The sequence below is a fragment of the Syngnathus scovelli genome, chromosome 1 (assembly GCF_024217435.2).
Source record: "Syngnathus scovelli strain Florida chromosome 1, RoL_Ssco_1.2, whole genome shotgun sequence".
NCBI lineage: Eukaryota > Metazoa > Chordata > Actinopteri > Syngnathiformes > Syngnathidae > Syngnathus > Syngnathus scovelli.
The window spans coordinates 27,701,913-27,729,832 of record NC_090847.1 but is presented as its reverse complement, the minus strand read 5'-3'; the positions used below and the strand labels follow the sequence as shown (position 1 = coordinate 27,729,832).

At 45.6% G+C, this 27,920-nt stretch overlaps 7 protein-coding genes and 1 long non-coding RNA gene across 11 annotated transcripts; 2 read left to right on the top strand and 6 right to left on the bottom strand.

Moving 5' to 3' along the window:
* Nucleotides 1–226: 226 nt before the first annotated feature.
* On the bottom strand, nucleotides 227–2,768 carry ugt5g1 (UDP glucuronosyltransferase 5 family, polypeptide G1). The gene is made up of 2 exons (XM_049738586.2): nucleotides 2,581–2,768; nucleotides 227–2,178 (listed from the first exon to the last, which is right to left on the bottom strand). The coding sequence occupies exon 2, from the start codon at nucleotides 2,143–2,145 to the stop codon at nucleotides 571–573; it is 1,575 nt and encodes a 524-aa protein (XP_049594543.1). The 5' UTR covers nucleotides 2,146–2,178; nucleotides 2,581–2,768; the 3' UTR covers nucleotides 227–570.
* Nucleotides 2,769–3,605: 837 nt separating this feature from the next.
* LOC125979999 (cornifelin homolog A) lies at nucleotides 3,606–5,808 on the bottom strand. Of its 2 annotated transcripts, none has more exons than XM_049738944.1 (4): nucleotides 5,705–5,808; nucleotides 5,002–5,121; nucleotides 4,506–4,660; nucleotides 3,606–4,029 (listed from the first exon to the last, which is right to left on the bottom strand). In XM_049738944.1, the coding sequence occupies exons 2-4, from the start codon at nucleotides 5,108–5,110 to the stop codon at nucleotides 3,910–3,912; spliced, it is 384 nt and encodes a 127-aa protein (XP_049594901.1). In that variant the 5' UTR covers nucleotides 5,111–5,121; nucleotides 5,705–5,808; the 3' UTR covers nucleotides 3,606–3,909. The 2 variants fall into 2 exon arrangements, with proteins under 2 accessions (XP_049594901.1, XP_049594892.1); XM_049738935.1 differs by lacking the exon at nucleotides 5,705–5,808 and adding an exon at nucleotides 5,321–5,591.
* A 100-nt stretch (nucleotides 5,809–5,908) lies between these two features.
* Nucleotides 5,909–7,727, bottom strand: LOC125979978 (cornifelin homolog B). Of its 3 annotated transcripts, none has more exons than XM_049738922.1 (4): nucleotides 7,647–7,727; nucleotides 7,035–7,175; nucleotides 6,807–6,961; nucleotides 5,909–6,275 (listed from the first exon to the last, which is right to left on the bottom strand). In XM_049738922.1, exons 2-4 carry the CDS (start codon nucleotides 7,135–7,137, stop codon nucleotides 6,099–6,101), a joined length of 435 nt encoding a protein of 144 aa, XP_049594879.1. In that variant the 5' UTR covers nucleotides 7,138–7,175; nucleotides 7,647–7,727; the 3' UTR covers nucleotides 5,909–6,098. The 3 variants fall into 3 exon arrangements, with proteins under 3 accessions (XP_049594879.1, XP_049594871.1, XP_049594867.1); XM_049738914.1 differs by having other exon boundaries at nucleotides 7,035–7,147; nucleotides 7,647–7,715; XM_049738910.1 differs by lacking the exon at nucleotides 7,647–7,727 and having other exon boundaries at nucleotides 7,035–7,639.
* A 701-nt stretch (nucleotides 7,728–8,428) lies between these two features.
* Nucleotides 8,429–10,453, top strand: si:dkey-112a7.4 (uncharacterized). Its single transcript, XM_049738977.2, has 3 exons — nucleotides 8,429–8,778; nucleotides 8,985–9,267; nucleotides 9,451–10,453. Exons 2-3 carry the CDS (start codon nucleotides 9,102–9,104, stop codon nucleotides 9,525–9,527), a joined length of 243 nt encoding a protein of 80 aa, XP_049594934.1. The 5' UTR covers nucleotides 8,429–8,778; nucleotides 8,985–9,101; the 3' UTR covers nucleotides 9,528–10,453.
* Nucleotides 10,454–10,576: 123 nt separating this feature from the next.
* Nucleotides 10,577–13,961, bottom strand: cldn7a (claudin 7a). The gene is made up of 4 exons (XM_049738899.2): nucleotides 13,554–13,961; nucleotides 12,383–12,547; nucleotides 11,567–11,651; nucleotides 10,577–11,487 (listed from the first exon to the last, which is right to left on the bottom strand). The coding sequence occupies exons 1-4, from the start codon at nucleotides 13,774–13,776 to the stop codon at nucleotides 11,313–11,315; spliced, it is 648 nt and encodes a 215-aa protein (XP_049594856.1). The 5' UTR covers nucleotides 13,777–13,961; the 3' UTR covers nucleotides 10,577–11,312.
* Nucleotides 11,535–25,879, top strand: LOC125980033 (uncharacterized). The gene is made up of 2 exons (XR_007485521.2): nucleotides 11,535–11,661; nucleotides 25,492–25,879. It is a non-coding gene; the product is annotated as an uncharacterized lncRNA (long non-coding RNA).
* On the bottom strand, nucleotides 14,689–20,279 carry chrnb1l (cholinergic receptor, nicotinic, beta 1 (muscle) like). The gene is made up of 11 exons (XM_049738604.2): nucleotides 19,929–20,279; nucleotides 18,825–18,958; nucleotides 18,701–18,745; nucleotides 18,319–18,428; nucleotides 18,141–18,249; nucleotides 17,920–18,067; nucleotides 17,665–17,850; nucleotides 17,358–17,581; nucleotides 16,916–17,094; nucleotides 16,360–16,498; nucleotides 14,689–16,009 (listed from the first exon to the last, which is right to left on the bottom strand). Exons 1-11 carry the CDS (start codon nucleotides 20,035–20,037, stop codon nucleotides 15,869–15,871), a joined length of 1,524 nt encoding a protein of 507 aa, XP_049594561.1. The 5' UTR covers nucleotides 20,038–20,279; the 3' UTR covers nucleotides 14,689–15,868.
* Nucleotides 21,057–27,242, bottom strand: chrnb1 (cholinergic receptor, nicotinic, beta 1 (muscle)). Its single transcript, XM_049738606.2, has 11 exons — nucleotides 27,112–27,242; nucleotides 25,054–25,187; nucleotides 24,784–24,828; nucleotides 24,611–24,720; nucleotides 24,432–24,540; nucleotides 24,219–24,363; nucleotides 23,522–23,707; nucleotides 23,197–23,420; nucleotides 22,669–22,847; nucleotides 21,899–22,046; nucleotides 21,057–21,820 (listed from the first exon to the last, which is right to left on the bottom strand). The coding sequence occupies exons 1-11, from the start codon at nucleotides 27,170–27,172 to the stop codon at nucleotides 21,683–21,685; spliced, it is 1,479 nt and encodes a 492-aa protein (XP_049594563.1). The 5' UTR covers nucleotides 27,173–27,242; the 3' UTR covers nucleotides 21,057–21,682.
* Nucleotides 27,243–27,920: the final 678 nt, after the last annotated feature.

Here is a 27,920-nt window from a genome sequence, read left to right as displayed (position 1 = left end):
CAGAAGCTACAGGTCACGCTACAAGCTGGGAAATCTGACGTTAAACGCGGGAATGTATGTATGTACGTTAGGATTTCGGGACTTTGCAATATTCGGAGGGTTCAGACAATTGATATTAATGTGAGAATTGTTTCCTGGCACATTAACAACTCAGAGCTTTTAGTTTTTTTATTATCTGTAAAAAAAAAAATGTCTGTAATTTGAAAAAAAATATCATGACCTTGATATGGACAAGGTTATGGGATTTCATATTCGAAATGTTATGTACTTTGCTGGAAGGGAAAACACAATTGCAATTGTCTTGGGGAAGAATGGCTGTGTGGAGACAATTGGCTTCAGGAAGTATTTTTTAAAAAGGAAAGCTTGTTCATGTCCAATCGCTCATTTTGCTCCCTTGAAAATGCCACCAGACTGATTTATTGATTAAAGAAAAAAAAATCCGACATAATGACTAACAACAAACCGACACCCCTGTCCCAGCATATAGAGACGAACTTGACCTGGTAACCTTTTCTACGCTAACGTTGCTCTGCATTTTGATTCCCCAGGCAGCAGCAATGTCAGAATGTTTCATTCGCGTTTCATCTTTCTACCGAACCGCCGACAGCAGATGGTCTTACACATGAACATGGAAATCCACGCAAAAGTCGCGACGATAGCGGTGATGAACAGAACCACGTCCAGGCAGAAGTAGGAGTACCAAGGCAGGCTGTACCCGACTGGCCGCAGATGCGACGCTCCTCCGTGCCTGGTGACGTACTCGATCCAAAAGATGGCGGTCTCCAACGGAGGCATCGGGCGATCGTGATGGAGACGAGAGAGTCGGCGCATGTTATCGCGGTAGGTCGGATTCTCCAGGATGTCCCTGAGAGCTTCCAGGAAGCCTTCCACGGTGAGCGATTTGGCCTCCACCACTCGGGCTGCCCCACGCACCTTTAGTCGCAATAGGTTGTCAAACTGGTCAAAGAGCAGCGGCAGACCCAGAACCGGAACCCCGTGGTAGATGGCCTCGTACATGCCGTTGGTACCTCCGTGAGCGACAAAGGCGCGGGTTTTGGGGTGTCCCAAGAGGTCATTCTGAGGCAACCAGTCCACCAACAAAGTGTTGTCGCCCAAGGACGAAGGCTTCTCCCCCTTGATCCTCCAGACCACCTTCTGGGGGAGCTGAGCGAACGCAGCGGCGATGGCTTCGGTGACATCACGGGGCAGGGCCGACACCAGCGTTCCCAAAGACATCACCACCACCCCGTGCTCCCCCGAGCTCTGCACGAAGGCTTCCAGATCCGCAGGCAAGGGTTTGGCCTTCTCACACTGGAAACCCCCCACGTAGAACACATTTGGCATGGTCGGCCGCGGGAGCTCAAAGATAAAATCTGACCTCACCAGCCAGATATCCGCCGCATGCTCCAGGGTGAACAAGTCTGTTTTGGGTGGAAAGTGGCGCCGGAACAAATCCGCATAAACCGGGTTTATGTAAAAGTGGAGTTCAATGAGACTGTAAATGTAATGTAGCATGTTCTTAAGCCTTCCCGGGAAATCCATCTGATCGTCCAGCTCACTTCCGGACACGGGGACGTAGGAGAGCGGGGACGGGGCCATGGCAAAGTGGCTCTCGCCATTATTCATCCAACGCACGTTGAAAACCATCGGCAACTTGAGGTAATTCCCCAGAAGCACCCCCACCGTCAGGCCGGGATCCGTTAGCATCAGATCAAACTTGGCCTCTCGTAGCTTTGCAACGAAAGCCGGGTTGTCCAACATCTCGCCGGCTGCGTCGGCCAGAATTTTATGTCCGGTCGCCAACAGGTTTGTGATCAAGCGCTGCTGGTAGAAGGTCGTCAAGAAGCCGGCGGACCGGCGGACCTCGAGAACATCTAAGAGCAATTTATTGTAGTAGTCCTTCTTGTTGCCATCCTCCAACATGCGGGCGGTGATAGAAGTGTAGAAGGAAGCGTTGGTCGGGATGTACCAGCTGTTGGGGGAGTGCAGCACGGTGAGTTGGTGTCCTCTGGAGTGAAGCTCTTTCAGGATCACCTCCATGTTGATCCAATGGCTGCCGTCCACCGGCACCACCAGGATCCTGCTGCTGTCCGTTCCAGCCGGCCATAGCGACAGGAAGCCCAACGCTGCGAGGAGCACTGCCATAGTCTTGGGAAGTTCCCGGGAGAGACGATCTAACTGCACGGGGAAAGACATTAAATTAGGTATGTCTTTTTAGCCACACAAAATTTTAAGCAGCCTATATTATCTGTATTTTTCTGGCATTCTCCATTGTTTTTTTTTTATGGAGGTACAAATTTGAGTGGAAACTATTTGCCGACCACTGGCAAGATCGGACGTACATCACAAATCGCATGTCGTCCATGTCCTAATAAGCTAGCAGAGCTAGCTGAGCAGAGCAGTTACACATGTTTTTTTAACTTCATACACAAAATGAGTCAGAGTGTCTACAACCTCCATGAGGCACATGGAACTTTGTCCCTACACGTCCCTTCCCGTTATTATTTTCCAAATGACTGAATGATCGAACCCACAATAGTATCAAGCGGATAAATTGTGCAAAATGCTCAGGTAGCTCACCTTTGTTGTTTTAAAAAAAAACACACTTTTACTTCCCGACTCTGTGATTCCCTGGAACACCAAATACACAACCTGCCAGGTCAGAGTCCAAGGTTGAGAAAGCAATCACTCATGTGACGTGACGAAATTCGAACAGTGAACGCGAGAAGTCCCACTCGTTTCTATATCGTTCATCATGGACAACAAAAAAGAATGAAATAATTTTTGTCACACTTTTATGTGAGGGATTAAAATTTGTCCTTCCAAGATATCTTTGTGGGCTTTGTGCTCAGACATCCATGACTTAATGTTTAACAGCACCTCCACATAGATGCTAATTACTAGCCCGCGAGCCTATGGTGTTTCTCATTATTTGTTAGCATTTAGTTAGCAGAAGCTACACTGAGTGCTTGCTTTGAAAAAAACGAGTAATGATCTTTGTTTAATGGTTTGACGAGAAGGTAAGCTTCAGCTGAGAGTTGCAGGAAAAGCCTACAAGAACATCCTTCGGGTTAATCAGAGGCATTTGAACTGCTGTAACTCCCATTTAATATATTCAAACTTGGAGCAATATATTGACTTGATAGACTTGAGTTGCATGGAAAATTCCATGGAGTTTCTTGAGGCCTTAATGAGACCAGGAGAAAGTGCGACGGGAACGGCAGTAGCGCAGGAAATCCCAAAGTCACACGCAAAACAAGGAAAATAACGTGAGCAAGAAAAAGTACGCTCCAGTGATGTTCTCAAGGTCCATCTGCAAGCTAAACTCTCGGGACACCCGCCAGTCCACCAAGGCTTCCTTCCTGCAATTGTCCCACACCTCACGACGGTGACACATTTGATTCCCCGGGTGCTCCTCCGACAGACGCTTTTGTTTGTTTTCTTAGCGGCCGGTCATTTTGCAGCCATTTCACACGATGCTCGCCGTTCACGGAGACAGCTTTGGAAAGTTCCGCGACTTCACTCTTGGATTCCAACACACTTAAGTTACTGATTTCTTTTTTTCTATTTCAGTGCTTAATACAAACAAAACAGAAATATTGACATTCATTGGAATCTTTCATCTTTATTACAAATATTTTTAATTAAACCTGACTATGATGTGCTCTATCAAAACAACAAGCTTATCTTTTTTTTTTTTTTTTTTAAATTTTCAATGACGTGATATAGGTCAGGTCTCCAGATTTACTCTACGTGATGTATATCCTAAAGTTCAATCAGCTGTTAGGTGACATTCCAAGAGTGGTGACGTACTCGGACTGCATCAGATATGGATAAAAACACAGAGTCCCAGAATGTGCTCACGGCTCGAGCGGTGACGCAAGGGACGAAGACCTCGGGCATTTTTTTTCAAGGTGCCATGTTGACGAAGGTGATAGGGTTTTTTCTGATTTGGATTTCCCGGGAGATTTGGCACCAGGTGCACGGGCCGCAGCAGCAAGCGTAGATGCAATCGCTGCAAACTGTACCCTGTGGACGACAAAATGACACTACAAATTGAACCAGGACATTTATTGCTCAATTGTGCAGTTGATAGAAAAAGTCTACACACCCTTGTTTGAATACCAAATAAATCAGACTCAAAAGATTCATTTAAAAACTGTTTCCACCATTAATGTGAGCAATTTTCTTGACAACTGATTCGATTTCCCACCCCCCCTAATAAAAAACAAAAAAAAACAAACAAACTGAGATAATATGGTTGCAAAAGTGTACACACTCTCGTAACTGGGATGCAACCTTTGCTATTTTGAACCGTAGTAGTTCCCTCCACTTCGTTTTAGGCGTTTGTGCCAAACATATCTTTTAGAATTAAAATAAAAAATGCTTTCATCAGACTTTTAATGATATCTTTTAATCTTGAACTGGGTTTTTAAATTGCAAGTAGGGAGGAATTATCAACGGTTAACAATACGTCAACTATTCCGTTGCGGTTGTGTGAGTACCTGAATGCCGTAGCGTTGGCGTACGGACACCCGAAGGGCGGTGGTCATGGGTGGGATGATCCCAAAGGCATCCAGCAACGGCAAGCAAAGACACTCACCGGCGTCGTGCGACGTTTTACACGTGAAGCACGGAAGGCACCAGAAGGCAAAACAACCTGGATAGAAAAAAGAAGATTTTCACTAAAACAGTGGACATACAGTTCCACTTTTGAGGGTCTCAAGACTTGTCAAGACTCCCTAATTCTCTAGGCATCTGGGCAAATTCATTAATTTCTCGCCCTGGTTCCTTTCTCTTATCACGCCCGCATGGTGGCGCTCATTAAGTGTTCACGTCACGTAGCGCCTTTTATCATCTAAAGCATCAAGGACAGCTGAACTAACCGTGCCTTAACCCTTCCCCGTAACGCCTCATCTCCAATATGAAGCCTCTGATAGCATTCTCGGCGTTGAATCATGTCTAGCCATCATCGACTGCACACGCAACACACTCGCTCACATTGTGGCAGGTCGTCGAAGCAGTCGCAGATGTCCGAGCTCCACTGGTTGTTCAGGCTGGTCATGGTGGTCATGGTGAAGGGTTTGGGTTGGTTCATCTGGTAAGACATAGCTGCGCTATCTGCCACAAACAAATGACCACAATCGTGAAAACAGCCAACGCTAAGAATTAAATTCAACTTGATATTCGCCGCCAACCCATCTTTGACGTCTATAACCGTCATTGGCACTGAATGACTCAAATAGGACTCAAGGTTTCACCAATATGCGAGCATTCCTAGCATTCCTTGGTAGTAAAGATGAAAAGCAGGACAACTTACAAGAGTGGAAGTCGTACGTGTTCTATCGTAGGAGGCAGTGACTGCTGCACGAGCCTCCACACGGTTCTTATTTTATAGACGGTCGTGTCACGGTAACTGGTCGGGCCGGTCCAATAGCGTGCGATAATGAAATTGTACAGAATGGAGCCGACTGATTCTCCTGATTAGATTACCGTTATGCAAAACATATTGAAAGTCAAACATATTTGTTCTTTTTTCATTAACGTTATTGTTTATATTCTAATCATTTTCTTCAGGATCAGAAGAGATTTGTGCTGACAATCTGAAATTCACATAAGAAAAAAACATTTTTTTGTTTGTTATTTCTGACCTGCTGGTCAGAAAAGACAAAGACTTCAAAAAGATGGTTAAATCTCTTCATACCTCCTTCGTTCTGCTGGAGTACCACAAGGCTCAATACTGGGTCCTCTTTTATTCAGTCATGTCAATCAATTACCAAATGCTTGCAGAACTGATTGTGTTGCTTCCATTTGAATACAAAACAGTAAACAAAAATCATTGTTTTTCTCCCGACAACCAGCAGAGGGAGAGTCTTTGTGGGTGGAAAAAAAAATTGACTCCTCCGGATTAGTTTTTTCCCAACTATACCATTTATTCATTTAACTTTGCCAGCAGCAGAAAGTGACCGACAGAAATTTCGAATCCTCTTCCAGAAGATCGCCGAAGGTTTATTACTGTTGAAATTCACACAAGAGAAATGTTTATTTTATTTTTCGTCTTGTCTTGTTGCCTTGTCCCTAGAAGTCTGCCCTGTGGTTCAGACCAAGTGCGCTCCCTGCAGGGGAGTCATTGCCGCGTATTTGTACGAGAAAGAGGAGGAGGACAAAGAGGAGGCGGCGTGAAATGCAGCTCTTCTTTTCAGCTCTCTGGAGATCTGGAGCCAAGATAGCGGGTAGCAGCAGCATCCGTACAGGCAGTCGCCCCACACGCTCCCCTGGAAGAGAGCACGAGTGGGAGGATCCAGCTAAAGGTGAACATTTACCTGGACTCAGACAGCATTATAAATCCTCCTATATTTGGATGCAAAGCAGACACATGCTTCAAGTCGATGAAACTACTAATGTCATTACGATAGACGTACTGAGTTTGATATTCATTTTCATTTATTTTTCATCTCAATCCTGCAAAGTCTGAACGCTTGCTCCGCGGCCCACTCCGCCTCCGGAGGTGCCAACATTATCAACCACCTTCTTCTTTCATGGCAATGCTCCAACTCTACAGCAAAGCCGCCCCCACCTGCATCTTTGTTTCTCAATCCTAGCCCAGTCCGGACTCTAAAAGTCACTGCCAGCCATCTTAGTCTACATTGGGATGCATTTCTTAATTAGAATTTATGTAGTTGGGCGGAATCTTAAGGACAAAAACATCTTTGGGCTGCAGTGGAGCTGCGAATATTGTAAACTATGTCTTAACCTCAATGATTTAAAAATTGCCAATGAAGATATGGCTTGACGTGTGTGCGTACCTTTATGCCGTATTTTTCCCTGACGGAGGCCCTCACGGCGAGGGAAGCCGGGGGTACGCAGCCAAGACAGTCCAGCAGCGGCAGAAGGGGACACAGGCCCGCCTTCCTGGCCACCTTACAGGTGAACAGTGGCAGGCAGCACAGTGCAAAACAGCCTGCACAAACACACCCAGTGGGGGTCATCGCACGATGATGTCATCAGACCCCCCTCCAGCCAGGTACACTTACAGTCTCCCACGTCTTGATGGCAAGCACACAGGCCCGTGCTCCATTGCGCCCCCTCCTGGGTACGCCAACTTTGCGGCTGGGCCCCGACCACATGACGAGACATCTCAAATCATCTTTTTCATGTTGAATGAAACCGACCAGCTTATTAAAAAAAAAAAAGAACTCTATAATCTTCTACTTGATCAAATAGATTGCGCATCAGGATTTATTGCTTTAATTCATTTCCTTGACCTTTCTGGAGTACCAGCCTTAGCCAATGGGTGGCAGTATAATACAGTCATGCAGACACCAGCAAAGAAGACTTTCACAACTACTGTAAATGCATTAATGTCTGTTTGACAAGAATAATATAAGGTGTTGGAAATACAGTGCTCTCTTTGACGATGCAATGTTCATGACTAAACAAGGCAACATTTTAAGGACATGCTAACTACTATCTTTACTTATTAACACACAAGCATTTCTTTAGGCCTCCAGTAACATTCGGGATCTGACCGGAACTCAGCAGACCCTGTTGACTTCGGTCAATGTTTCGCTCAAGAGTCTTCAATCAGTCATCTTTTGGTGAAAACAAAGCAAGTGGATGTTTAATAGAAAAAAAGCACAACTTACCTGACTTGCATAATCCTTGGAAGTCTGTGTTCCTTTTTGACCACTTTATGTCTTTGTGCTTGTTTTGTGCAGTGTTTTGGTGTCCACACAACATGACGCTGTTTTGGGATAAACAACAACCAGTTCCCGTGTGACTCTGCTGAGCTTGCTAGTTTCTTGTTGGGAACTCTCCAAAGTGTGCAAATGTTCAGATTGTTCACACCTTCAGATGTGTCTGTTGCTCACGTGGATACTGCACAGTGTAAAAAAGACCTTTTTTTTTTTTTTGTCCTGGAGCGTAAAACACTAATTTAAGTTGGAAGAATTTTAAAATATAAACTATTGACAGCTAATATTAGTTAGCACAACAGAGGGTTTTATCCAAAGCTTTAAATTTTGTGGCACATTTTTCATGATTAAATAAAACCGCTGGTCAAACTCAAACTTAAAGGCCACAAACTTTGATAATAGTTTCGGTTGGGCGATTAAACCGAATATTTTAAGATTGTCTATTGTGAAAATTGGCTTTCTTACACTAACATTTATTCATGTATGATCCCCCGACTTAAACACAAAAAAGACACTAAGCAAAATGATTTAGAGCAAATAAATTGCTTGCTTTGTTTTCCTAACATTGATATTAATAATTCACATTTTAAAGTTGTTCCAACTTTCATGACCGTGTCATCCCCCAAAAGTGCAACTTGTGTTTTTTTACTGTCTGGTCAGGTGACAAAAGCATCTCATGATTTATAGATGCCGATTATCAAGGTGTGCCACTCATTGGCTGAGGCTGAGTCACGCTCGTCGCTGTGACGTAAGCAACTACGCATCACCTCCTACAGTTAAAGTTTGTGCTCAATGACAGCAGGCGTCAGCAGCAGTGTGGCTTGCTCACATCGTGCGCTCAACAACGCGCACATTTTGGGGAGCACCGGGAAGATAAAGCGGCCGGAAAAGCCCACAGCAGAGAGGCTCCTTTAAATAAATCCACTCTCGCCTTCTCTTCTGCGGCTCGTCGAGCAAGTGTGAGAGAGGGAGAAAGAGAGAGCGAGAGAGAGAGAGAGCTCCAGTAAACAACAACACGGCTGTGGTGAGGCTCCTTTCATTTTTCGGCGATTCGTCACTGCGGCTTCAGAAGAGGATGATATGGGTAATTATTATTCGCCATTGAATCTTTGTAAACAGATAATGTACTGATGGAGCGCATTTGAAGCAAGATTTTAAAGGAATGTCGACTGGGTGCTTTTGGTTTGATAAATTGTTTTTTCCCCCCCCCAACTTTAATTTCAGTTGGTTCGATAGGCTAGAAGGTATTCGCTGAATTTATCTGAACGTGTTTATTATGTGAATTCACAGCCCAGAATTGAATCGTGAGAGCTCTTCCGGAAGTGAAGCGCAGCAACAACAAAGCTCGACTTCTTTGGCTGTGGGGACATCTAGCGGCTGAAATAGTCGCTGCGCCTCCTTGCAGACATGTTTGGCGCTTCTGGCGTCCCCGAGCTGATCCCGCCGGCGGGGCCGCCAATGCAGCCTGGACCCGGGGCCCAGCACGGCCAAGGCAGCGGGCCCAATGGTCCTAACCCTCAGCGGCTTGGCCAGAGGGCCCCCAAGCTGGGACAGATTGGTCGCTCCAAGAAAGGTAAGAGTCAAAGAGTGAATTGCTCTCTGTGGATTTCAAGCAACCGCATAACAGAGCTTAACACATTTGTAGACAGATAATAGAATATATTCTTTATGCTCTGTGAAGAAAGACTAATATTAGCAAGCGAGAGGTGTGCGATGTAGTGATGTGGGTTCAATCCTGACCCTTTTGTCATTTTAGTGGACTTGGACGACGAAGTACTGGACGACATCATGAACAACAACGGCCAGTGTCCCGTGTCTCTCCCCATGTCCTGAACCAGGAGACCTCCTTCCCAGTGTCTCCATCTCGGCCTGCGGTCGTCTCCAAGCGATGGCGCAACTTGGCCCGCAGAGGGCGCCGGCGGGAGCCTCCGCCCACATTGTAAAATACAAGCAATTGATTTCACCTCATTTCAGACTTTCGATGGCGCCGCACATCCCGGGAGGTCTGCGGCGACCTGCCGACTGAGCTTCTGAACGAGTGCCGGTGAGAAGATGCTGGTTCTGCCCCCTCTTGTGACGGCTTTACGGCATCTGGTTGTCCAATGGCTAACCTCCATACTGCTAACACTGGTAGTGTGCCTACTGTATAACCCAGTGAATGAAAGTTTGTTATTTATGACATGAGAAAATGTTTTTTTTGTTTGTAAAATGTGAAGTTATGTGCTTTCAAAGAAATCATTTCTAATTGCTACTTTGTCAACTATGAAGTTGTTTGCACTTTGTGGGGATGCCCGTGACGCGTGTTCTTTGCATGGAGCATCTCTTTTTTAAGGGCTACGTCGTCATACTTTTGACACCGCACCGCTGTTGCCTGCATGCTGAGCTGCCCGTGGCTGGATGAGCCTGTACAGTCGTGAATGTTTTCGAGTCCCCTGCCATGTTCTTGTCAATCTACTGGAGGTTACGATTTACTCAAGGAGCTGGTGGAAACAAGCTTGTGATTTGCTGTGACAATCACACCCTGACAAAAAGCACCAACTGACTATTAGGATAATCATTATTGTTGTACTGAGATGCTCATTCTTGTATAATGTGACTTTTGTTTTTTTTCTTTCTAATTTTTTGAGGGAGGGGGGGCTGTGAAATTGTAACACTTAAAAAAAAATGTTTATTTGATGTGGACTTTGTTGGCTGTTTGCATGAAAGTGGACAACTTTTCAAATCTGCATCCGGGGAAATAAACGTATCTTTATGGAGGATATTGTGGAAAGAAACCATTTTTGACCATGGCGACGTAAGAAGCGACTGCTCTTGTTGCCAATTTTGACTTATGTTTTTCCATAGTTCCCTCTTATTTTAGCAAACCGACCACATGAACAAAATATGTTACAATGCCTTTATTTTTACATACTATCAGCTACAACTCAGTTTGTCTTGTATGTATATAAAAAAAACAATAATTCCACAAAACACAACACCAGCCTAGAAACCTGGAATCTAAAATCCATCCTACGTTTGGCCAAATAAATAGCTTCCAACTTAATGGCTGATGTGTGACTATAAAATAAATGCTAGGTCTAACATGTATGTGCAAGGGTGGACAATTCTGCAGTCACCATCCGCCAACTTTTTTTTTTTTACGATCTAATAGTGCACAGGTGTCAAACTCAAGGCCCGGGGGCCAGATACGGCCCCGCCACATCATTTTAGGTGGCCCGCGAAGACAAATTGTACATCAAATTCCTGTGTCATTACTAGAATTGCAAATTGTCTTCACTTTTAATAATACCTTTTTTTTTTTTTTAATTTGACCAGTTTTTACTCGTCTGATTTGAAAACTAGTTATTTGTCAGTTTGTTTTGTAGCTTTTACTGTATATAAAATGAGGTCTTAATGGCCTTCCGAAATAAGCTATGACGACAATGGGGCCAGCGAAAAAAATGAGTTTGACACCCCTGTAAATAGTGTATAGCATTTTTGCTAACACATGTTGACCACTAGGGCGGGGCGTGACACTGCTACGTCATAATCAAGCAATTTTGCATAAAGTCTCACTTTTGCGCTACCGTGACGGCCCACACACATTTTCACTTGGATATCTTTGTATAATTCTGACATTCAGACATATTCCTTATTGCTGCTGGCTGGTCCGGAGCGGGAACTAGCTGCTGGGACGGATGGGTACTTGGACACCTGTTTTTTTCTTGGACAAGAAGCAGCTAACATGGCGCCGCCCAAGACGTCGAGGAGGGAACCTCCCCACGCGATGAAAATGGCGGCGCCGAACTCAAACCTGCGGCATCAAGTGGATTGGTATGAAAAACAAAAATAAAAAAAACAAAGATGTAAATAAAAGTACAAACGTAGCTTACTTGGTGTTGACAGGTGTGTAGGGGTTATAGAACGCCCGGATCACGTTGTGAGCAAACCAGGAGCAAGCCACGATGGCGCACAGCCCTAAAAAGAGGTAACAAAAAGATATTTAAGTTGCAGCTCGACCTTGTGTTGGCCAATTTACAGTGCCCGTATCGGGTTCCGGGGCTTCCCAATTTTTGTGTGTTTTATTGAGTTTGTAATTCTATTTTGTTCTGCCTCCCGTTAATTGTGGGTGCAATACTACTACTACAAGACGGCGCACTATTTTATTTAAGAACGTAATCTATTCGAAAGAAGAAGAATGTGTTTCAGTTCAGAGATTCTAGATGATTTAAGTCAAAACGCCTACAGAAAACAAGTTCATTTTATAATGGACATTTTTTAAACATGATTATTGATGTAAATTGTGAATGAATGTGAGATGATAAGGTAAGTTTGTCATATTTTTAAATAGAAACACAGGGATCCGCACACTGTATTTCAATTATCTCTTGCTCTCTCAATATATGATGTGTTTAAAGGTGTTTGTATTATTCCGTAAAATACGAATACCTAATTGTAATGCAAAAAAATCAACATCACATTTTCTATATTTCTATGTATACTTTTTAAGACCATTGTGTTATGCCAATGCAGATTATGCATGTGAGGTGGAGGTATTTTTTTTTTGTCCATGCGTGTGTGCGTGTGTGTGTGAGGGGGGGGGGGGGGGGGGGCAAGGTGTTGCCATCCTGCCATTCCTCTCTGTAGATGTAGATACCATTTTTGCAGTTCTCGAGTTGGATGTCATTGAAAGGAGCCGTCCAACTCACCTCCCACTAACAGAATGATCCCTCCCGTCATGGCGGTACGGGCCTTGCGGAGCTTGTCGCTCGCTCCGCATGTTGTGCACTTCATGCCTGTGCAGGCCACGCCCAGGCCCGCCACGGACACGATGATGCCCACGATCATCAGCGCTCGGGTGGCCTGAAGAGAACCTGGAGAGGATCCAATTTTGTTATGAAGAAAACTTCTGGACTGGCCCTCTAGACGCTAAACAAAAGCTGCTTTTATTTATTATGTGTGTGCTCAGCGAGGTTCAGTGCCAGTCGGGCGGCCTCAGTGTCAACTCTTCCTAGAAACGAAACCCCGGGTTACAACGCTGTGGCGCCACACTTTGAAATACGACTGTCGGCTCATCATTTGCCAGCGCTCCCCCCTTTCCACCTCCTATAAAGCATTACACGGGAAACCTTCCTTTGTCTCCGTCCACCTCGAACCAGTCTGTGCCAGTCCGGCCCAGCCTGGCCAGCACAAACAGCACCCTCCTGCAGCGAGGGGAGCCAAGGTGCTGTTGCGGGGCCTCTATTGTTTGAGAAGGTCCTGGTGAACCTTCTGGAAGTGGGTAATGGACCAGCTTCCATTTAAGGTCACTGTCAGAAATCTATTTATTGAAGTATAGTTTTCACTTCAGTCATAAGTGATCACTGATCCAAATCAGTAATTGGATCAATCTATCCAGTCCATTTCAAAATGTTGCTCTTTGTGATGTTCAGTGCCAATCCCCCGCTGTTCTGGACCGACCCACAAATCTGCCTATAAATGACGTCCATTGAAATGCATTGGGAAAAATTAATAACATTTAAGCAACCCAAAAGTTCTCCTAAAAAACGCATTCAGTACATAGAAAATGATGGGGGGGGGCAAAAAAGTTATTGAAAATTATTGGAAAATAATCAGCAGCACAGAAACCAGTCCCTGATGTGAGCAAGATTGTGTCTGCTGTAATGTCTTGCATTCAATGACATTATTGATAGATCAGCAAATTGTGACAATATCACCGATTTTGCAAAAGTATTTGCCGATCCATCAGTACAATACACCGCATCATAATAGGCTGGTATAGAAATTGAGATCTGCCTTGGGCGGATGCTACATGTCTCCATGTCAAAGTGCCAAACACCATCCAAAACAAAATCCCAAAATACTGGCGTGACAACTCACTGTCAAGCTGCAGGATGGAATCGTAGATCTTGCACTGGAGCTGTCCCGTACTCTGGAAGGCGCAAGACATCCACAATCCCTGGTACATGGCCACCGCCGTGATGATGTTGTCCCCGATATAGGCCGACATCTTCCACTGGGGCAGAACGGTGCCGATGATCAGGCCCACGATGCCGGTCAGCGACATGAAGAACCCCAAAAGTTGAATCCCCGAGTTGGCCATTTGTCTTTCCCCTAAGGAAACGAGGCCTCTGTCCTAGAATGTATTCGATTGTGTGCAAGCTCTATGCAAAAAGCTCTCGTATGGGAGTACGCGTGTGTGCTCCGAGGGGTCTTCTTGGGGATGGGCATGCAAGATGTGTGTGTGTGTTGTTGTCATGTGTGAAGTGGCTGCTGGGAAATGTTCCCTCCGCTTCCAAGCGACCCAACAGGTTGTCCCGATGGATTCTTTTTTTGTCCTCACGTTTTCATGCTCACGAGGCATTTCAGAGGGTTTGTTTTTCTGCCCCCCCCCCCCATCAATGCGTAAAATGTGTAGTGACCCAGAATTGCCCCCCCCCCCCCCCCACTTCCTCCCCCACACATACAATTGAATACCTCAGAGCTGATTTACAGCACATCTCCGACAATGATATTCTAATGAGGGGCTGCAGGAGAAAGAATGCGGAAAGGCAATTAGGAAGATTGACATTTCAGCCTTTCCTGACATTTTTAAATAAAAACATCCAAAAGTAATGACTAATGATAATTTCAATGATTTTATACTCCAAGAAGATTTAATTGTTCTGCAGTCATTATTCTTTGTAGGCATTGATAGCAGAACAAAGACGTACTATTTATTCTAAAAGAACAAACTTGTGTGAATTCAGAAATTTGATGTTGCTTTGTGCTGACGCTGATTTATTTGAGTGCCTCGTCGTCAGCCTCGAGTGCACGGATGTCATGGACAAAAAGGCTTACGAGGGGGATCATTTTTGGGTTGGCATGGACGCTTCAGTGCGCCTCATTGTTGGCCATTGGAAATTGACGTGACAACCTGGTGAGAAACATTCCAGCCAGCGAAGACTTTAAACGACTTGATTTAGAAATTACGTGGAAGCACAAGAATGATGTTAGACCAAGTGGCATCCATTTTTCCAGATTGTAGTCGTAGTGCTTTCACTTCTTCACTTCTCATATGTCTAACTTTCCTCAGCTTGATTTCTCATACGGCACATTAGTTGGGAATCTTCTTTCGCAGATATTCAAAGGTCTTCCCCCAGCTTATTTTGCCTTCCAGTGACTCATCCTGACCTTTTGTCTTGCTTTCTACTTCACCTCCGGCGGGAGATGCCTTATTGTTGCCCTGGACGTTCCCCATTTGATGTCGCCTTTCCACGTTAGAAGAAATGAAGCGGAGGAGGGATTGTGGACAGTCTGGGGCCTACCGATGTTGTCGCCATTGGTAACCTGATTTATTTGATGACCTTGACATGCAAGGAACACGAAAACAGTGCATTGCTCTATCAAGCCGCCCCCCCCGACTTCTTCTTGCACTCCACGTTTCGCTTTATTAGAGCAGTAAAGACACATTTGACTCACTGGTTGAGAACGTTGTTGAATGGCCAATAGAAGAAAAGCTAAATCAGCCCACAGACAAGAACTTTGAGCATTCTCACATGCAAGGGGCTTTCCCCTCCCTCACATTTCTCTGGCCTCCTGGTCCGAAGTGCACAAGAAGGCGGGCTATTCCGACGATTGAAGTCCCACAAGTGTCCTTGGAAGTTAGCGAGGCATTAACAATAAAGTGCCCACGCATAGCTTTTCCCTGAAAGAAGAAAAAAAAAAAATCTTCATACCAGTTGTTTTGCTCCTAAAAGCTTCTTATGCAACAAGGCCCAACTTGAGTGGATTAGCAGCAGGACAGGGACTGGTGGACTGTAGAGTTGTCCTGCACGAGAGGGGCCTTCTTTTGTCCGCGGCAAAAAAAAAAAAAAACACGTTTGCCTGCATTTGTGCGTGCACTGCGCAGCGTGTCTCGGACCCTTCGCTGCACACCAGCAAGCCTGAAAATAGGTCGCTGACATCACAAGCGCTCTGTCAGCCAATTATGTTCCTGGAGTGAGTTGTTGTGCACCAGAAGTGAATATAAAACAAAGATTTTTTTAATACAAATAATGAATGAATTGATTGAGGTTGACAATATCTACTTGTCAACCAATGGGACTTTTCCAGGATCATCAAAAAGTCACATGTTCTCTTGAGCAGTGTTGGAAATTAAAATGAATCCATCTGGAGGCTGTGGTCTTATGGACGCTTGACAATTTGACGCCCTCTTATGGGAATGGATTGTCAGGTGTGTAGTTGAAACTGGCGTCCAAGAACATTGCCAAAGTGCCCAGAGTGGTGATGATAACAAAAAGCCACAGGAAGAGACGATCCACCACCAGGGCGATGAACTGCCAGTCTTCTGTCATCTGCATGCAGACACATGATCATAACAATTTGCATGGTTGAACCTGGTTGGAACATGTTTTGCTCCTCAGACCAACAAATTAGAGTATGGAAGAATGGTGACATCATCTGCCTGGCCCTGTGAGGACGTAATTGACATGGGCTAACACGACTTATTTTGAAAGCCCTGGACAGATTAGACTAACATGGCAACAGAGGCTGAAATCCGATCGGACCAAAAACGTCTCAGATTAGAAGGTGCTGGAAGCAGTGCTTCCATGAGAAACTCCGAAAACTAGGGAACAGACTGTTGGGAAGAACTATTCATGGATGAAATATTAGGACCGAGGTCTTGACGAATCACGTTTCTCACCGAATCGTCGATATCTTGCTTCTTCAGCTGCTCAGCCATGTATGTGACCGCAGCGATGGCCGACTTCAGGTTGGGTGGAAGGATCAGACAGAATCCGTCTGTTTCTGGAAGCCTTTGGAGCCGCACTGGAGTCTCGCACCTAGGAAATCACAAGACGTTTCCTCTATGATCACTTGAACTAAACAACTCTTAACGAGTCGACGAGTCTGACCCAGCTACCTTCAAACATATTTTCTACTTTCAACCGGGCAAAACTGAAACCCCAGACTTATTTTGGATACATGTTGTTGACCCCTGAGCACAAAAGCATGTGAGTGACAACAGCAGCAATCTCCTAAACCACAAGGACGAAGGAATGAACTTGAGTGTGACACAGATTGCCACCACGCAAATCTTCACACGTCCTCAACAGGATTAGACCCTGATGCCCAACCAAAATGGCAGCTTAAGAGCTGGCGGCTGTGGCTGGATCGTGGGCGGGGCTTAGCTTGACTGTCAATAGAGGATGTGAGTAGCAACAGCAAAGTCGACTTAATGCTACTTTGTATGACTTTACCTGCCTCTCCAAGGTATAACAAGATCGGGGTTGATCTTGCGGAAAAAGTACTCCCCTCCGGGCTGTCGTCCGTTGAAGCTTGGTGGGGGTGTTTGGTCACAAGAATCCTCCTTCAAAAGACACTCGTCTTGCTCGGGCCTGGTCATGCCGATGTACTTGGGCAGGAAGTTGATGAAGAGCTAGAAGGTCAAAGGCAGACATCAAAGTTCCTGGCAAATTGAAAAGTTAGGAACCATTCCAAATTGAGGGTAATTTTTTGGAAAGATTCTGGAATTTTACAACCTAAATCCTATTAGGTGTTCTGGATTTTTATCAGATTTATTCACTCTGGAGTAAAAACCAGAGAGGATAAATGGAGATGGTTCGGACATGAGCAGAGGAGGCACAGTGGATCTACTGGTAGGTGGATGCTAGAAATTGAGCTGCTAAGCATCCAACTTACACTGCGAACCCAGCTGGGCATGATGTGCGTGCTGGGTGTGCGGTGGTGCAAGTTGAGGACGACCACACTCAGGATGACGGAGAATGTGACCAAGATCATGGTGAACATCACGTAGTTGACGATGATTGGGATGGCCAGTGAAGTCTCTGGGACTCTGTCAGCCAGCAGCAGCATGAAGACAGTCAAGGCGATGAGAACCGAGATGGAAAGGGTCATCTTTTCTCCTAGGAACCAAGCGTGACAGACAACAAAGCGCTTTGACGTCAATTTTTTTTTGTAGACCAGAACAAGATAACTTGTTTCACACCTGCTCCGGGTGGAAGGTAAAAGACAAAAATAGCCAAAACGCTCGTGAGAATGCAGGGAACAATGATGTTGATGATATAGAAAAGAGGTTTCCTCTCAATGATCAAGTAGAAGGTGATGTCCTCGTACAGATCCTCCTTGACGTTCTTTCTCGAAGGCTTGTGGCATATGTTCCACTCGCCGTTCTCTGCGGCACGACAGGAAATGAAAATGACCAAAAATGACTCAGGAGATGCAAGCCAAATCCGTCACCTACCCGTGAAGGCATTCTCGTCTATGACTATCTCCCGGATCTCCTTTCCGTTATCGTCCAGATAATACTGCAGATCGACTTCCGAGGCATCGTAGGTATACGAGCGGAAAACCATGCTGCAGTTTTGCCAGTCGAAGGGGAAATACGCAACCTGTGGAAGAGTTTGATGGGTACCGAGAGCGATGAGAACGCAGACTGTCGTGACCTGAACAAGCAGACTCTACCTCGATGGAGCAAGAAGTACGGTAGATGGCCGGCGGGAGCCAGTTGACTGTCCCGTCGTTGTACACCAAGACGTTGACGTATAAAGCTACGTCAAATTGACCGTCGTTGCTGCGGAGATGACAGAAGACGCGTGACGTTTTCTCCGAGTTATTTGAAACAAATCGAGCCGACACTCACTTGTTTATGAGGTAGATGTCGGGGCGCCACACCTTGTTTGCGGGAATCCTCAAAACGTCGATGTTGTCGTACGCCTTTGGGTCCCACGACAAGCGGTAGTCTTTCCACTCCTGCCGACATGTCACATTTTGACCTTGATGCTACAAAGTTAGGATCAGGCCCGTGCGGAATAGCTGCTTTCTCATTTCTCCACATTGTGAGTGGAATCACGATTCTTCATTTGTACTTTACATTCAAGGACCCCAATTTAGAATTCTCATTACCGCCAAGCAAAAGACGAAGCGAGAATGAAGGTAAAACTAAAGTGGGAAATCATTTGTGCTGCATGAAAGGTGACAAGTGAACTTGGCTGGAGTGATTATGCGCGGTTGTACCCTCATACCAGATTCATGAACACGTTGGTCGTCATCTCGCCATTCTTCTCATTCTGCAGTCGGGTAGACACACACATGCGAGGTCAGCCATTAGTCATTTGTGACTTCATTTGCATGTTTGCGTGCGCTTACCAAGCTGACGAGCTGGGACAAAGTCATTCCGACCCGCACCATCACTTTCTCCTCCCAGTACTGAGCTGGTCGTACCTTCAAGTTGTAGTTCTTGAATATCTCCTCATGGAGCCTTCGCTCCGTTTCTGAGGCTCCTGGGCCAACGCACATAATAAATGACTGATGCTAATGCTAGTTAATCATGAAGATCAGAGCGTCACATCATTGGCAACATTAAGGGGTTGATCTATATGCAACCTTGTGCCCGGTTTTGATTTAATTTTCAAAGAAGCACAAAAACATGGTGTGATTGTCATGGAAAAACCAGACTGCTACTGAGGCCAACAAAAAAAATGAGAGGGTGTGAATAACAAACTAGGAGTCTACTATTAACGCTTAGTTTGACAATGTGGACGGACATCCAAGTATGTCCTCTGATAACAGACCGGACCTTCCTCCCAAAAGTGTGCCGCGACATGATGAGGGGCAGACAAAGAAGGACAATCGGGACGTGCAGAGCGAATGGTCAGCGGGGCAGGTGCTGGTGGCGTGCGGCGGGTCGCAAAGGTGACTGAGCTAATGTAATTGATATGCAGCAGGGGGGGGGAGCCGGATCAAAGGGATGTCTGGGATACCAGCGCCATCCGGGCCCCAAATAGACTGATTATCAAACAATGATGTGTTAATATGTTTTATTGGATGTACTAGAGAAAATCGTCTCGAAATGTTTTGAATTAGAAATCCATCATTTTTGCTCATTTTCTTTTACGGGCAAATATTATTTCATGGAATCAGTAGAAATCCAGCACTTGTGGTTCTTCCCGTGGCTGGAAAAGTCAGATTGAGACAAATGCAGTCATCTCTTTACCTGCTATGACTGCGCTTCATTGACAGACATTCACACTCATCATGAAAGAATCCTACACTGAGTGTTAAGAGGTCGCGCTTCATTAGCAGATTCGGAGGTGGATGAGTTGCTCTATGCTTCCAAGATTAAGGAAATAGTTTGGCAAAGGTCAAAGAACTGCTTTAGGATGAACTAGAGTGGAGGCATTGCTGTCCTTGCATCATTATGAGTTCTAAAATATGCTGAAGGAACATTTTTGAAAGCAATAATGTTCTTACCGGTCAAAGAGAGGCAAAGGTAAACGATAACAAGTTGGTTGGCTTTCCGATGAATGTTCATTATGTTATTTGGTCCACTCATCTTCTTGCGGTAGTCCAAAGACCCCATGAACCTCCAGAGTTCACCCCTGTGCACCTTCACCCAGATGGATGCGGCTCTCCAGTAGCTCCACTTCAGAAAAGTCAACACTTCCACTCATCTATTTGGCCCCTGTTTTGCAGCTCCAACAACGATCTCCCCGTACGATGCGTTTGCCCTCTTTGGATCATACCTCAACAATGGGGAACCACGGCCTGATTGGGTACTGGTGCTGGGAGTGACGAGAGGCTGGAATGTGTTTGTACTGGGAAGCCTTTGGAGCAGACACCTGTTGGTGCGCACCAATCTGAGAATGTTGTATAGTGTGGGGACAGTTGGGGAGGAACAAAGAGGAAGTGGAGGGGCACTCGTTCTGTGATGGGGATGAAGGACTAGCGGTGGGTTAGGCGCCATGACAATGGAGATATTTTTGGGCAGAAGTGCGTGTCAGTTGGGTGAACCGAATATTAGGTATTTCCTGAGCCTCATGTAGTGAATAAGACTTCAAGGTGCCTTTTTGCAAGTACAAGTATGTTCCGGAGCCGTATCGACGGAACCTTTAACCGGACTACGCCACAGTGATTACATTGCGTTGTGTGTCAAGAAGGCCTCGTGTTCTATAGAATAATAATACGTTCAACTTTGAGCTACTGTGTCTTGGGTCAGAGTCTCACGTTTACCTTGCAATGGTCAGGGTCTCCAGAGGGAAAACATAAACAGGTCATTAATCAGCCACAGGTTGATGGCGGCTAAGGGAAAAACGTCTCCAGCTCGGCCAGTTGCCTTGTGGCTGCTGGCTGTATAAATACTTCAAGGACATAGGCTCCTTGTGGAGCCACTTGCATGCGCTTTGCCGCCACAATTTCAGGACCTCACGATCAGCAAGCTAATCTCCCCGGTGCGGCGAAGGCGCTACCGGCTTCTTTACTAAGTCAATTTTAGATTCGTGATTGGGTTTTCCATCTTCCAGGGAAGTCCATGCGTATAGATAAACCGGTGCCACAATGTCTGTGTATATGCTTGCAAGCATTCTGTTAAGAGATGAAACCTTCTGCGTTATCTCCGATCTTTATTGAATGTATTGTGAACAAAACAAACATTCGCAGGCGACGTACAGTTCGCTGAGATGGAGAGAACAAGGGAGAGAAAAAATAGCAAAAGGTCCCCTATACAGTGGGAATTCCACAGGCTATTCACAGCTGCAATGTAAGAATAGCCTCCCTGTACAAACACACACAAGTGCTTTAAATACAAAGAGGATTAGTTTAGGCACAGGAATATCCATAAAGCATGTGACACACTGCGGCACATTGTGACACATGGAAATGAAAGGCTGGGTCATTGTGGCATCTGCTGTGCCGTTTATTTGTTGACACCACGTCGGAATATTTACGCCAGGCCGGCGCACAAAAACATGCAGGAATATTTTTAGCATTGAATCGAACTAGTGGTTAGTTGGCACGTCTGCCCCGCGGGTCCGAGGTTCCGAGTATGAATTTGCAACCAGGCTTTCCTGAGTGGAGTTGGAGTTTGCATGTTTGCTGAAGTTGTGGCTGCTCATCTGTGAAGTGTCAAGATGTTCATTCATATGCATGCAAAATTTGTCTGACCAACGTTTCCACACGTCAGCGGAAGAAACAAAGCTCAAATTTAAATTTTGCTTTCCAACTGCGGTTTAGAAAGGGTCAGTGGGTGCATGATTGAGGCTGGCCTTAGTAAAAATCGCTAAGGTGCCCACGGTGGTGAAGATGACAAATATCCAGAGGAACATGCGGTCCACCACCATGGCCACGTACTGCCAGTCTTCCTTCAGCTGAGAAGCAGAACCAGAGACGCACAGTTACAAATTTCGCATCAAAAGTGAGACAATTCCGATTGGTGCAAATCTCACAGCTTCGTAGTCCTTTTCGGCCTGCAATGCTTCAGCGATGTACGTGATCGCCTCAATGGCTGATTTGAGTTCGGGGGGAAGTGAAAGGTAGCTACTGGGTCCGTCAATAAATTTTTTTAGGTTGGATGTTTTGCCCTCTGCTTGGAATCTGCAGACAAATACACAGCCTCAACATGTAGATAGAAATATCTGGCCTGCTTTTACTTTTCCCGGTTTTCCCATTTGACCACTGACCACCAGGGAGCAGTGTGGCTCTCCCTCTCATGCAGCCTGAGCCTGAAAAAAAAAAACCCTTGGTATTCACTTCAAATGCTCGATGAGTTTACAATGCAGTGGTGGTCCTGGCAAAGAGGCTGTGACCTCTGTGAGCTAAGGGGAGGATATGAGAGGGGGGCCTCCTCATTTTGGGGGGTAGCGATAAGGGGAGAGGAAGCGAAGAGACTTGTTGGTTTTTCCTCTTTTGGTTTCCTCCCATCAGTGCTCAAAGTAGCACCTCAGCGAGGCGTAAATTACAATTCATTAGACTAATTCAACTAAAACTGGCGGTGTCTGGTGCCAAGACATGCACTAAATCCAATTAAGTGTGTGTGTGTGTTGTGTGTGTGTGTGTGCGTGCCTTGGGACATAGTGCGGCCTCATCAAATTGCTCTTCCAGACCCTTACCGGGTTGACCTTTTGCTCTTCGCACTCATTATAATGCTTTTTGTCTACGATAATGAAGAGGTATGCAGAAATGACGGTAACCTCATTGTTAATGGGCGTGGCCTCACCTGTTGGGTTTAGGGAACAAGATGGAGGAGTCTGGCTTGCGGATGAAGTACTCGTCGGCGGCCTTGTTGATGGCAAACAATTTTTTCTCCCGCTGAGCAGGCAGCATTTTGAGGGCCAGGGGCACTTCCACTTTGGGGCGCAGCATGCAGAGGTACGGGGGCAGCATATGGATGAAGATCTATGAGAACGGAAGAGGCTTTACTTTTATTTGGACCAGGATTTATGGGCCAAATAAGATTTAATTGGCCTGCATTTTCCTGTTAAGACCGGAAGCATTTGTCAAAGTGGTGAATTTGTGGTGAGCAGGAGAACCCGTCACAATAAGCGTGCTGGGTAACGTGATCCATCTTCTCGACAGTTGGCTCTCAAGGTGACCTTGAGTGACGCTTTGGAGGATCTTCTCATTACATGTCGTAATAAGATAAAAAAATATTTGGCTGTAGGAATTTGGATGTGAAAAATCTCTGACTTCAGGAGTCGACGGGAAAATGGCTTTCCCCGCAGTTGGTCACATGGCACGCACTTACCTTGCGGACCCACATGGGCATCATGTGAGTGTTGGGCGAGCGGTGGTGCAGGTTGAGCACGACCACGCTGAGAATGACTGAGCAGGTGACCAGGATCATGGTGAACATGATGTACTTGACGATGACGGGAACGCCCAGAGAGGTCTCTGGAATTTTGTCCGCCAACAGCAGCAAGAAGACTGTAAGGGTGAGCAAAACGTTGATGGAAAGGCCCATCTTCTCACCTGGCGGGTAGAGGAAAATTCACACGATGGCGTTAGTCCAATAATCTCAGCCAAGTCATAATTGGACTTGGACAAAGTCATAATTGGCGTCAGACCCGTACCTGCATCAGGGGGCAGGTAAAAGTTGAAGATGGCGATGATGGTGATGAGGATGCAAGGGATGATGATGTTCAGCACGTAGTAGAGCGGCTTCCTCTCGATGATCAGGTAAAAACTCATGTCTTCGTACAGGTCCTTGTTCATGTTTTTCCTGCATGGTTTGTGTCTGATGTGCCACTCGCCGCTCTCTGGGGTCACACGGTCAGTATATTAATACGACTCGAAGTTCTATTTATAGCGCACTTAAGACCTGTGTGGAAGCACAAACAGGTTTTAAGAATGGATAGCAAGGGTGCTTGTCTGATGGCCATTGGGAGGTCATTCTGTATCGTAGTCAAGATGACGTCAATCAAGACCATGATTGAGACGAGACAGTATCAAGGCCTTTTGAGGTCGAGACGGGGAAAAGCCAAGAGTTTTGGACATCGATATTGACACGAGACTTTTGAAGATCAAGACTGAGAGCCAAGACTTTTGGAGATCAAGCACGTCAACACCAAGATTTTTGGAGGTTAAGACCAAGATAAGACCAGAACTTTAAGAGATCGAGACCGAGACAAATCCAAGACTTTTGAAGATCAAAACAAGACCAAGACAAAACCTTGACTGCATGTACCAAAGAAAAATCACACAAGACCAAAGTCCTCTTGATCTCTCAAACAAGATGTTTCGAGAGGCAAGTGTTGTACGTTGCCTCACCGCTGAAGGCCTGGTCCAGTAAGATCTCCCGTATCTCGTTGCCGTTTGCATCCAACGCGTACTGCAGTTCGATCTCGGTGGAATCGTACGTGTAGGAGCGGAACTGCATGCTGCAGTTCTGCCAGTCGAAGGGGAAATACGTCACCTGGGCGGCAAAAGAAACATTTTGAAGTCCAGTCAAGGTGTGTTGTCAGCCATGAAGGTTATTCTCACCCTAACGCCACAGGAGCTCAGGTAGAGTGCGGGTGGAGTCCAGGTCACCCTGCCGTTGCTATACACCTGAACATGAACATGCAGCGCCACATCAAACACGCCGTCGTTGCTGCAAGACAACAGAAACATTTTGAGGAACGAGCAAAAGGACAACATATGCGTGACGTGAGCTGCTTTACTTGTTGATCAGGTAAATGTCCGGCAGCCACACTTTGGCAGCGGGAATACGCAACACCTCAATCCCATCATGCTCTTTGGGATCCCATGACAAATTGTAATCCCTCCACTCCTGTTGGCAAAGTTCCTATTAAAAAGTGTCCAGATGGAAGGCACGCTATGAACGAGTGCTTACCAAATTCATAACGACGACAGTGCTCATTTCTTCATTTTTCATATTCTGGAGGATATGACAAATTAGAAGTCAATGGGTTGAGTATTCATGCATGTATTATGTGTGCCTCTGTTGGACTGAGCCCGGACGGCTATTTAAAACGCAGCGAGGAATGTCAGGCGGACAGCTGACGGAGGGGAAGGACGCTTACTGGAACCGACTCGACTTATTTTGCCATGTAAAAATACCATCGGGTATTGCGGTTCTTTGCATCCGTTCAATGGAACTCACCATCCCAACAAATGAGGAGAGGGTCATACCCACTCGGACCACCACTCGCTCCATGGGGGTTCGCGCAGGCCGGACCTTGAGGTTGTAGTTCGCCAAGACCTGCTTGGTTAGCGCCTGCTCGACATCTCCTGCTCCTGAAATGTTGAAACAAACATACATGTGTGAAACACAAGTTGGGTCATAAAACTTATTTTCCTTTTAGGAAGAATTAGAGAACGGAACCAATGGAAAGGGTTTCTTAAATATCTTAATCCTAATTTGTGAGAACATCGGAGTAGAATACAAAACCAGAGAGAATATAATAGACACGGTTACCCATTTTGAACTTTTTATGAAGCAATCTTTGGTGACTTGAATGAGGTCAGAGCAAATTATAGAGCAATTATATAATTGTCAATTCAGCATTTCTTAACTTTAACTTTTTTTACTGCTTGACAGGAAGGTGATGGGAAAGACCGCGACCGTCAGACCTCGTAAACAAGGACATGTCAAACCTTCGAGGAGTTCTGGTGGGTCTAGACTAGAGTAACCTAACGGTGCCAACAACTGGTCTGGATCCAACCATGAACACGAGTCAAGTCGTCGAGGAGTTCTGGTGGGTCTAGACTAGAGTAACCTAACGGTGCCAACAACTGGTCTGGATCCAACCATGAACACGAGTCAAGTCGTCGAGGAGTTCTGGTGGGTCTAGACTAGAGTAACCTAACGGTGCCAACAACTGGTCTGGATCCAACCATGAACACGAGTCAAGTCGTCGAGGAGTTCTGGTGGGTCTAGACTAGAGTAACCTAACGGTGCCAACAACGGGTCTGGATCCAACCATTGAGTAAGTGACCCAGATTTCTTATGTTGTATATGTTTAAAGAAAATGGTGGCTAAATGGTCGAGCTTGTTTAATCAGGATATATTTCATTATGGCAGCCTTCACAATGGTTGATTGAAATGTTTTCTTAATCGTTTAAATGTTTTCAAGTTTTGTTTAAATAATACACAGGGTCCTCGGTTTATGACGTTCACGAGTTACGCTGTGTTTACGACCCGCGTCTCATATTTCAAGCCTTTTTTCCGGCCTAAGCGGGTTTGTGTCGTAAGCGTCGTCAAGGCGTCGTAAGATTCGTAACACGTGCGGGAACTAGTCGGTGCTTGCGGCGAAAGAATAAACCGCGATAGAGGCTGTGGACCGAGGAAGACGGCGTTACCCACTCACATGGTATACGCCATTTTGGACTATTGCGTCATCTCTCTCTTGCGACGCCCGTTCCAGTGTTCAAGCCAACCACAGAAATAAAGGTAAGGAATTTTCTCATTCTTTTTATTCCTGTACTGTTTCATTTTATTACTGTTCCGATTTACCGATTTAGGAACGGATCAACGTCGTAAACCGAGTACCCCCTGTATAGGACCAACATTTTAGAAAAGACATGTTATTTGATTACTCCGGGGAAATAAAACCTTGCATAAGACCCCTTTTGCCAATAAATCAGCACATAACCTTCGAAATATTTCACAAGATGAGCGAATAGAAGAAAGGAATCATCAACTAATCCTCTCGGCACAATCTCTTCAAGTCATCCAGTGACTTGGGTCCTCTTGTCTTTAGCCCCCTCCACATGTTTTCAATGGGGTTCAGGTCTGGGTACTGAGATGGCCATGGGAGGAGCTTCAATGTAAAACGAAACAAATGGATGACTGCATAGGCGGCCTTGTGATTACGCAATCCTCAGAGGAGGCTAGACAGGAAGTTGGCTCCTCCGAGCGAATCGTCTTCGGTTTTAAAATAACTATAAAAATTTGGTTCCAAATGATAAAAAAACTATTGAAATTAAAAGGAAAATGACTTTATAATAAAACAATTGAATTTGGTTTTCCCCTTTTCATGATGGCAAGGGAGGCGTTGCCTCCTCTGACCGCACGTCTCTGATACATACGTATATAGTACATACGTACGACATACATACACGCACGCACGCACACAGACACACACGCACACACACACACACACACACACACACACACACACACACACACACACAGTACAAGCTGACGAGTGTTGCTTACCTCCCAGTGAACTCAGGCTGCATATGCCGCACACCAGCAGGAGCAAGTCTGCGCTTTTCATAGTGACAGAAACAACAAAACTCCAAATCAAAACAAATGTTTTTTTTTTTTTCCAACCCGTCTGGCGTCTTTCTTTGGTCTTTTTTGCTCCCGTGCAATTCCCGTGGAGATCTTTAGTGTGACTTTTAGTCCGAGTGGACTGTTGTTGTCTGTCAGTCAGGCCGGACAGGCCATCTGCTGACTGCTCCAATTACGACGGACAAGGGGGAGGCGAGATTCTGTGTGTGTGTGTCTGTCTATGTGCACGTGTTTGTGTGTGTATATATATATATGTCCTTTCCGGCCAGTAACTGCCTATATTGCTCATTTGGTCCCGCCTTTATGGCTGGAACCGTTTCCACTCTTTGGGGAAAATATTCTACAAGCTATTTGAGCAAGATTTTCTCTTTGTAATGATCTCAAGACTTTTATGGACATCGAATCAGGACACGGTCATGCCAGTTTGGGCCTTCTTTTCCAAGCAGACAGCCCGTAAAAACAAATGAGAGATGTGGCGCTTAGCGCCGACCAACAACATGCCAGCATCATTTATGATCCGCTCCGGCCACCATTTGGTCGGCGGCCAATTTAATTAGCATAGAAGCAAAAGTGTTAACAGTCAACCGGCGAGGAGTGCATCAACAATAGATCACTCGCGTTTTATCGGTGGAGTTAAATTGGATTGTTTTTTCGGGATCATACGCATCAGCAACAAGTGTTGACGTTATCAGTGGAAAATCAATTTAACGGCGCCAGACACACTTAATTCA

Bases quoted from the DNA above. Each gene is read 5' to 3' on its own strand.
- cldn7a (XM_049738899.2), bottom strand. From the start codon at position 13,776: ATGGCCAACTCGGGGATTCAACTTTTGGGGTTCTTCATGTCGCTGACC. The intron at 12,548-13,553 runs GTGAGTTGTCAC...GATCCTCTCCAG, and splicing joins TTCCATCCTGCAGCTTGACA to GTTCTCTTCAGGCCACCCGA. The intron at 11,488-11,566 runs GTAAGCTACGTT...TTGATGCCGCAG, and splicing joins TACACACCTGTCAACACCAA to GTTTGAGTTCGGCGCCGCCA.
- chrnb1 (XM_049738606.2), bottom strand. From the start codon at position 27,172: ATGAAAAGCGCAGACTTGCTCCTGCTGGTGTGCGGCATATGCAGCCTG. The intron at 25,188-27,111 runs GTAAGCAACACT...TCAACATTTCAG, and splicing joins CAGCCTGAGTTCACTGGGAG to GAGCAGGAGATGTCGAGCAG. The intron at 22,848-23,196 runs GTAAGTGCGTGC...CCGTTCTCATAG, and splicing joins TGCCCATGTGGGTCCGCAAG to ATCTTCATCCATATGCTGCC.
- chrnb1l (XM_049738604.2), bottom strand. From the start codon at position 20,037: ATGGGGTCTTTGGACTACCGCAAGAAGATGAGTGGACCAAATAACATA. The intron at 18,250-18,318 runs GTGAGTGTCGGC...TCATCTCCGCAG, and splicing joins GACATCTACCTCATAAACAA to CAACGACGGTCAATTTGACG. The intron at 16,499-16,915 runs GTAAAGTCATAC...GTGATTTCCTAG, and splicing joins GTTATACCTTGGAGAGGCAG to GTGCGAGACTCCAGTGCGGC.
- ugt5g1 (XM_049738586.2), bottom strand. From the start codon at position 2,145: ATGGCAGTGCTCCTCGCAGCGTTGGGCTTCCTGTCGCTATGGCCGGCT.
- si:dkey-112a7.4 (XM_049738977.2), top strand. From the start codon at position 9,102: ATGTTTGGCGCTTCTGGCGTCCCCGAGCTGATCCCGCCGGCGGGGCCG. The intron at 9,268-9,450 runs GTAAGAGTCAAA...TTGTCATTTTAG, and splicing joins GATTGGTCGCTCCAAGAAAG to TGGACTTGGACGACGAAGTA.
- LOC125979978 (XM_049738922.1), bottom strand. From the start codon at position 7,137: ATGTCTCGTCATGTGGTCGGGGCCCAGCCGCAAAGTTGGCGTACCCAG. The intron at 6,962-7,034 runs GTAAGTGTACCT...GTGTTTGTGCAG, and splicing joins CCATCAAGACGTGGGAGACT to GCTGTTTTGCACTGTGCTGC. The intron at 6,276-6,806 runs GTACGCACACAC...GCTCTCTTCCAG, and splicing joins GGGAAAAATACGGCATAAAG to GGGAGCGTGTGGGGCGACTG.
- LOC125979999 (XM_049738944.1), bottom strand. From the start codon at position 5,110: ATGTCTTACCAGATGAACCAACCCAAACCCTTCACCATGACCACCATG. The intron at 4,661-5,001 runs GTGAGCGAGTGT...TTTTCTATCCAG, and splicing joins CTTCGACGACCTGCCACAAT to GTTGTTTTGCCTTCTGGTGC. The intron at 4,030-4,505 runs GTACTCACACAA...TGTCGTCCACAG, and splicing joins GCCAACGCTACGGCATTCAG to GGTACAGTTTGCAGCGATTG.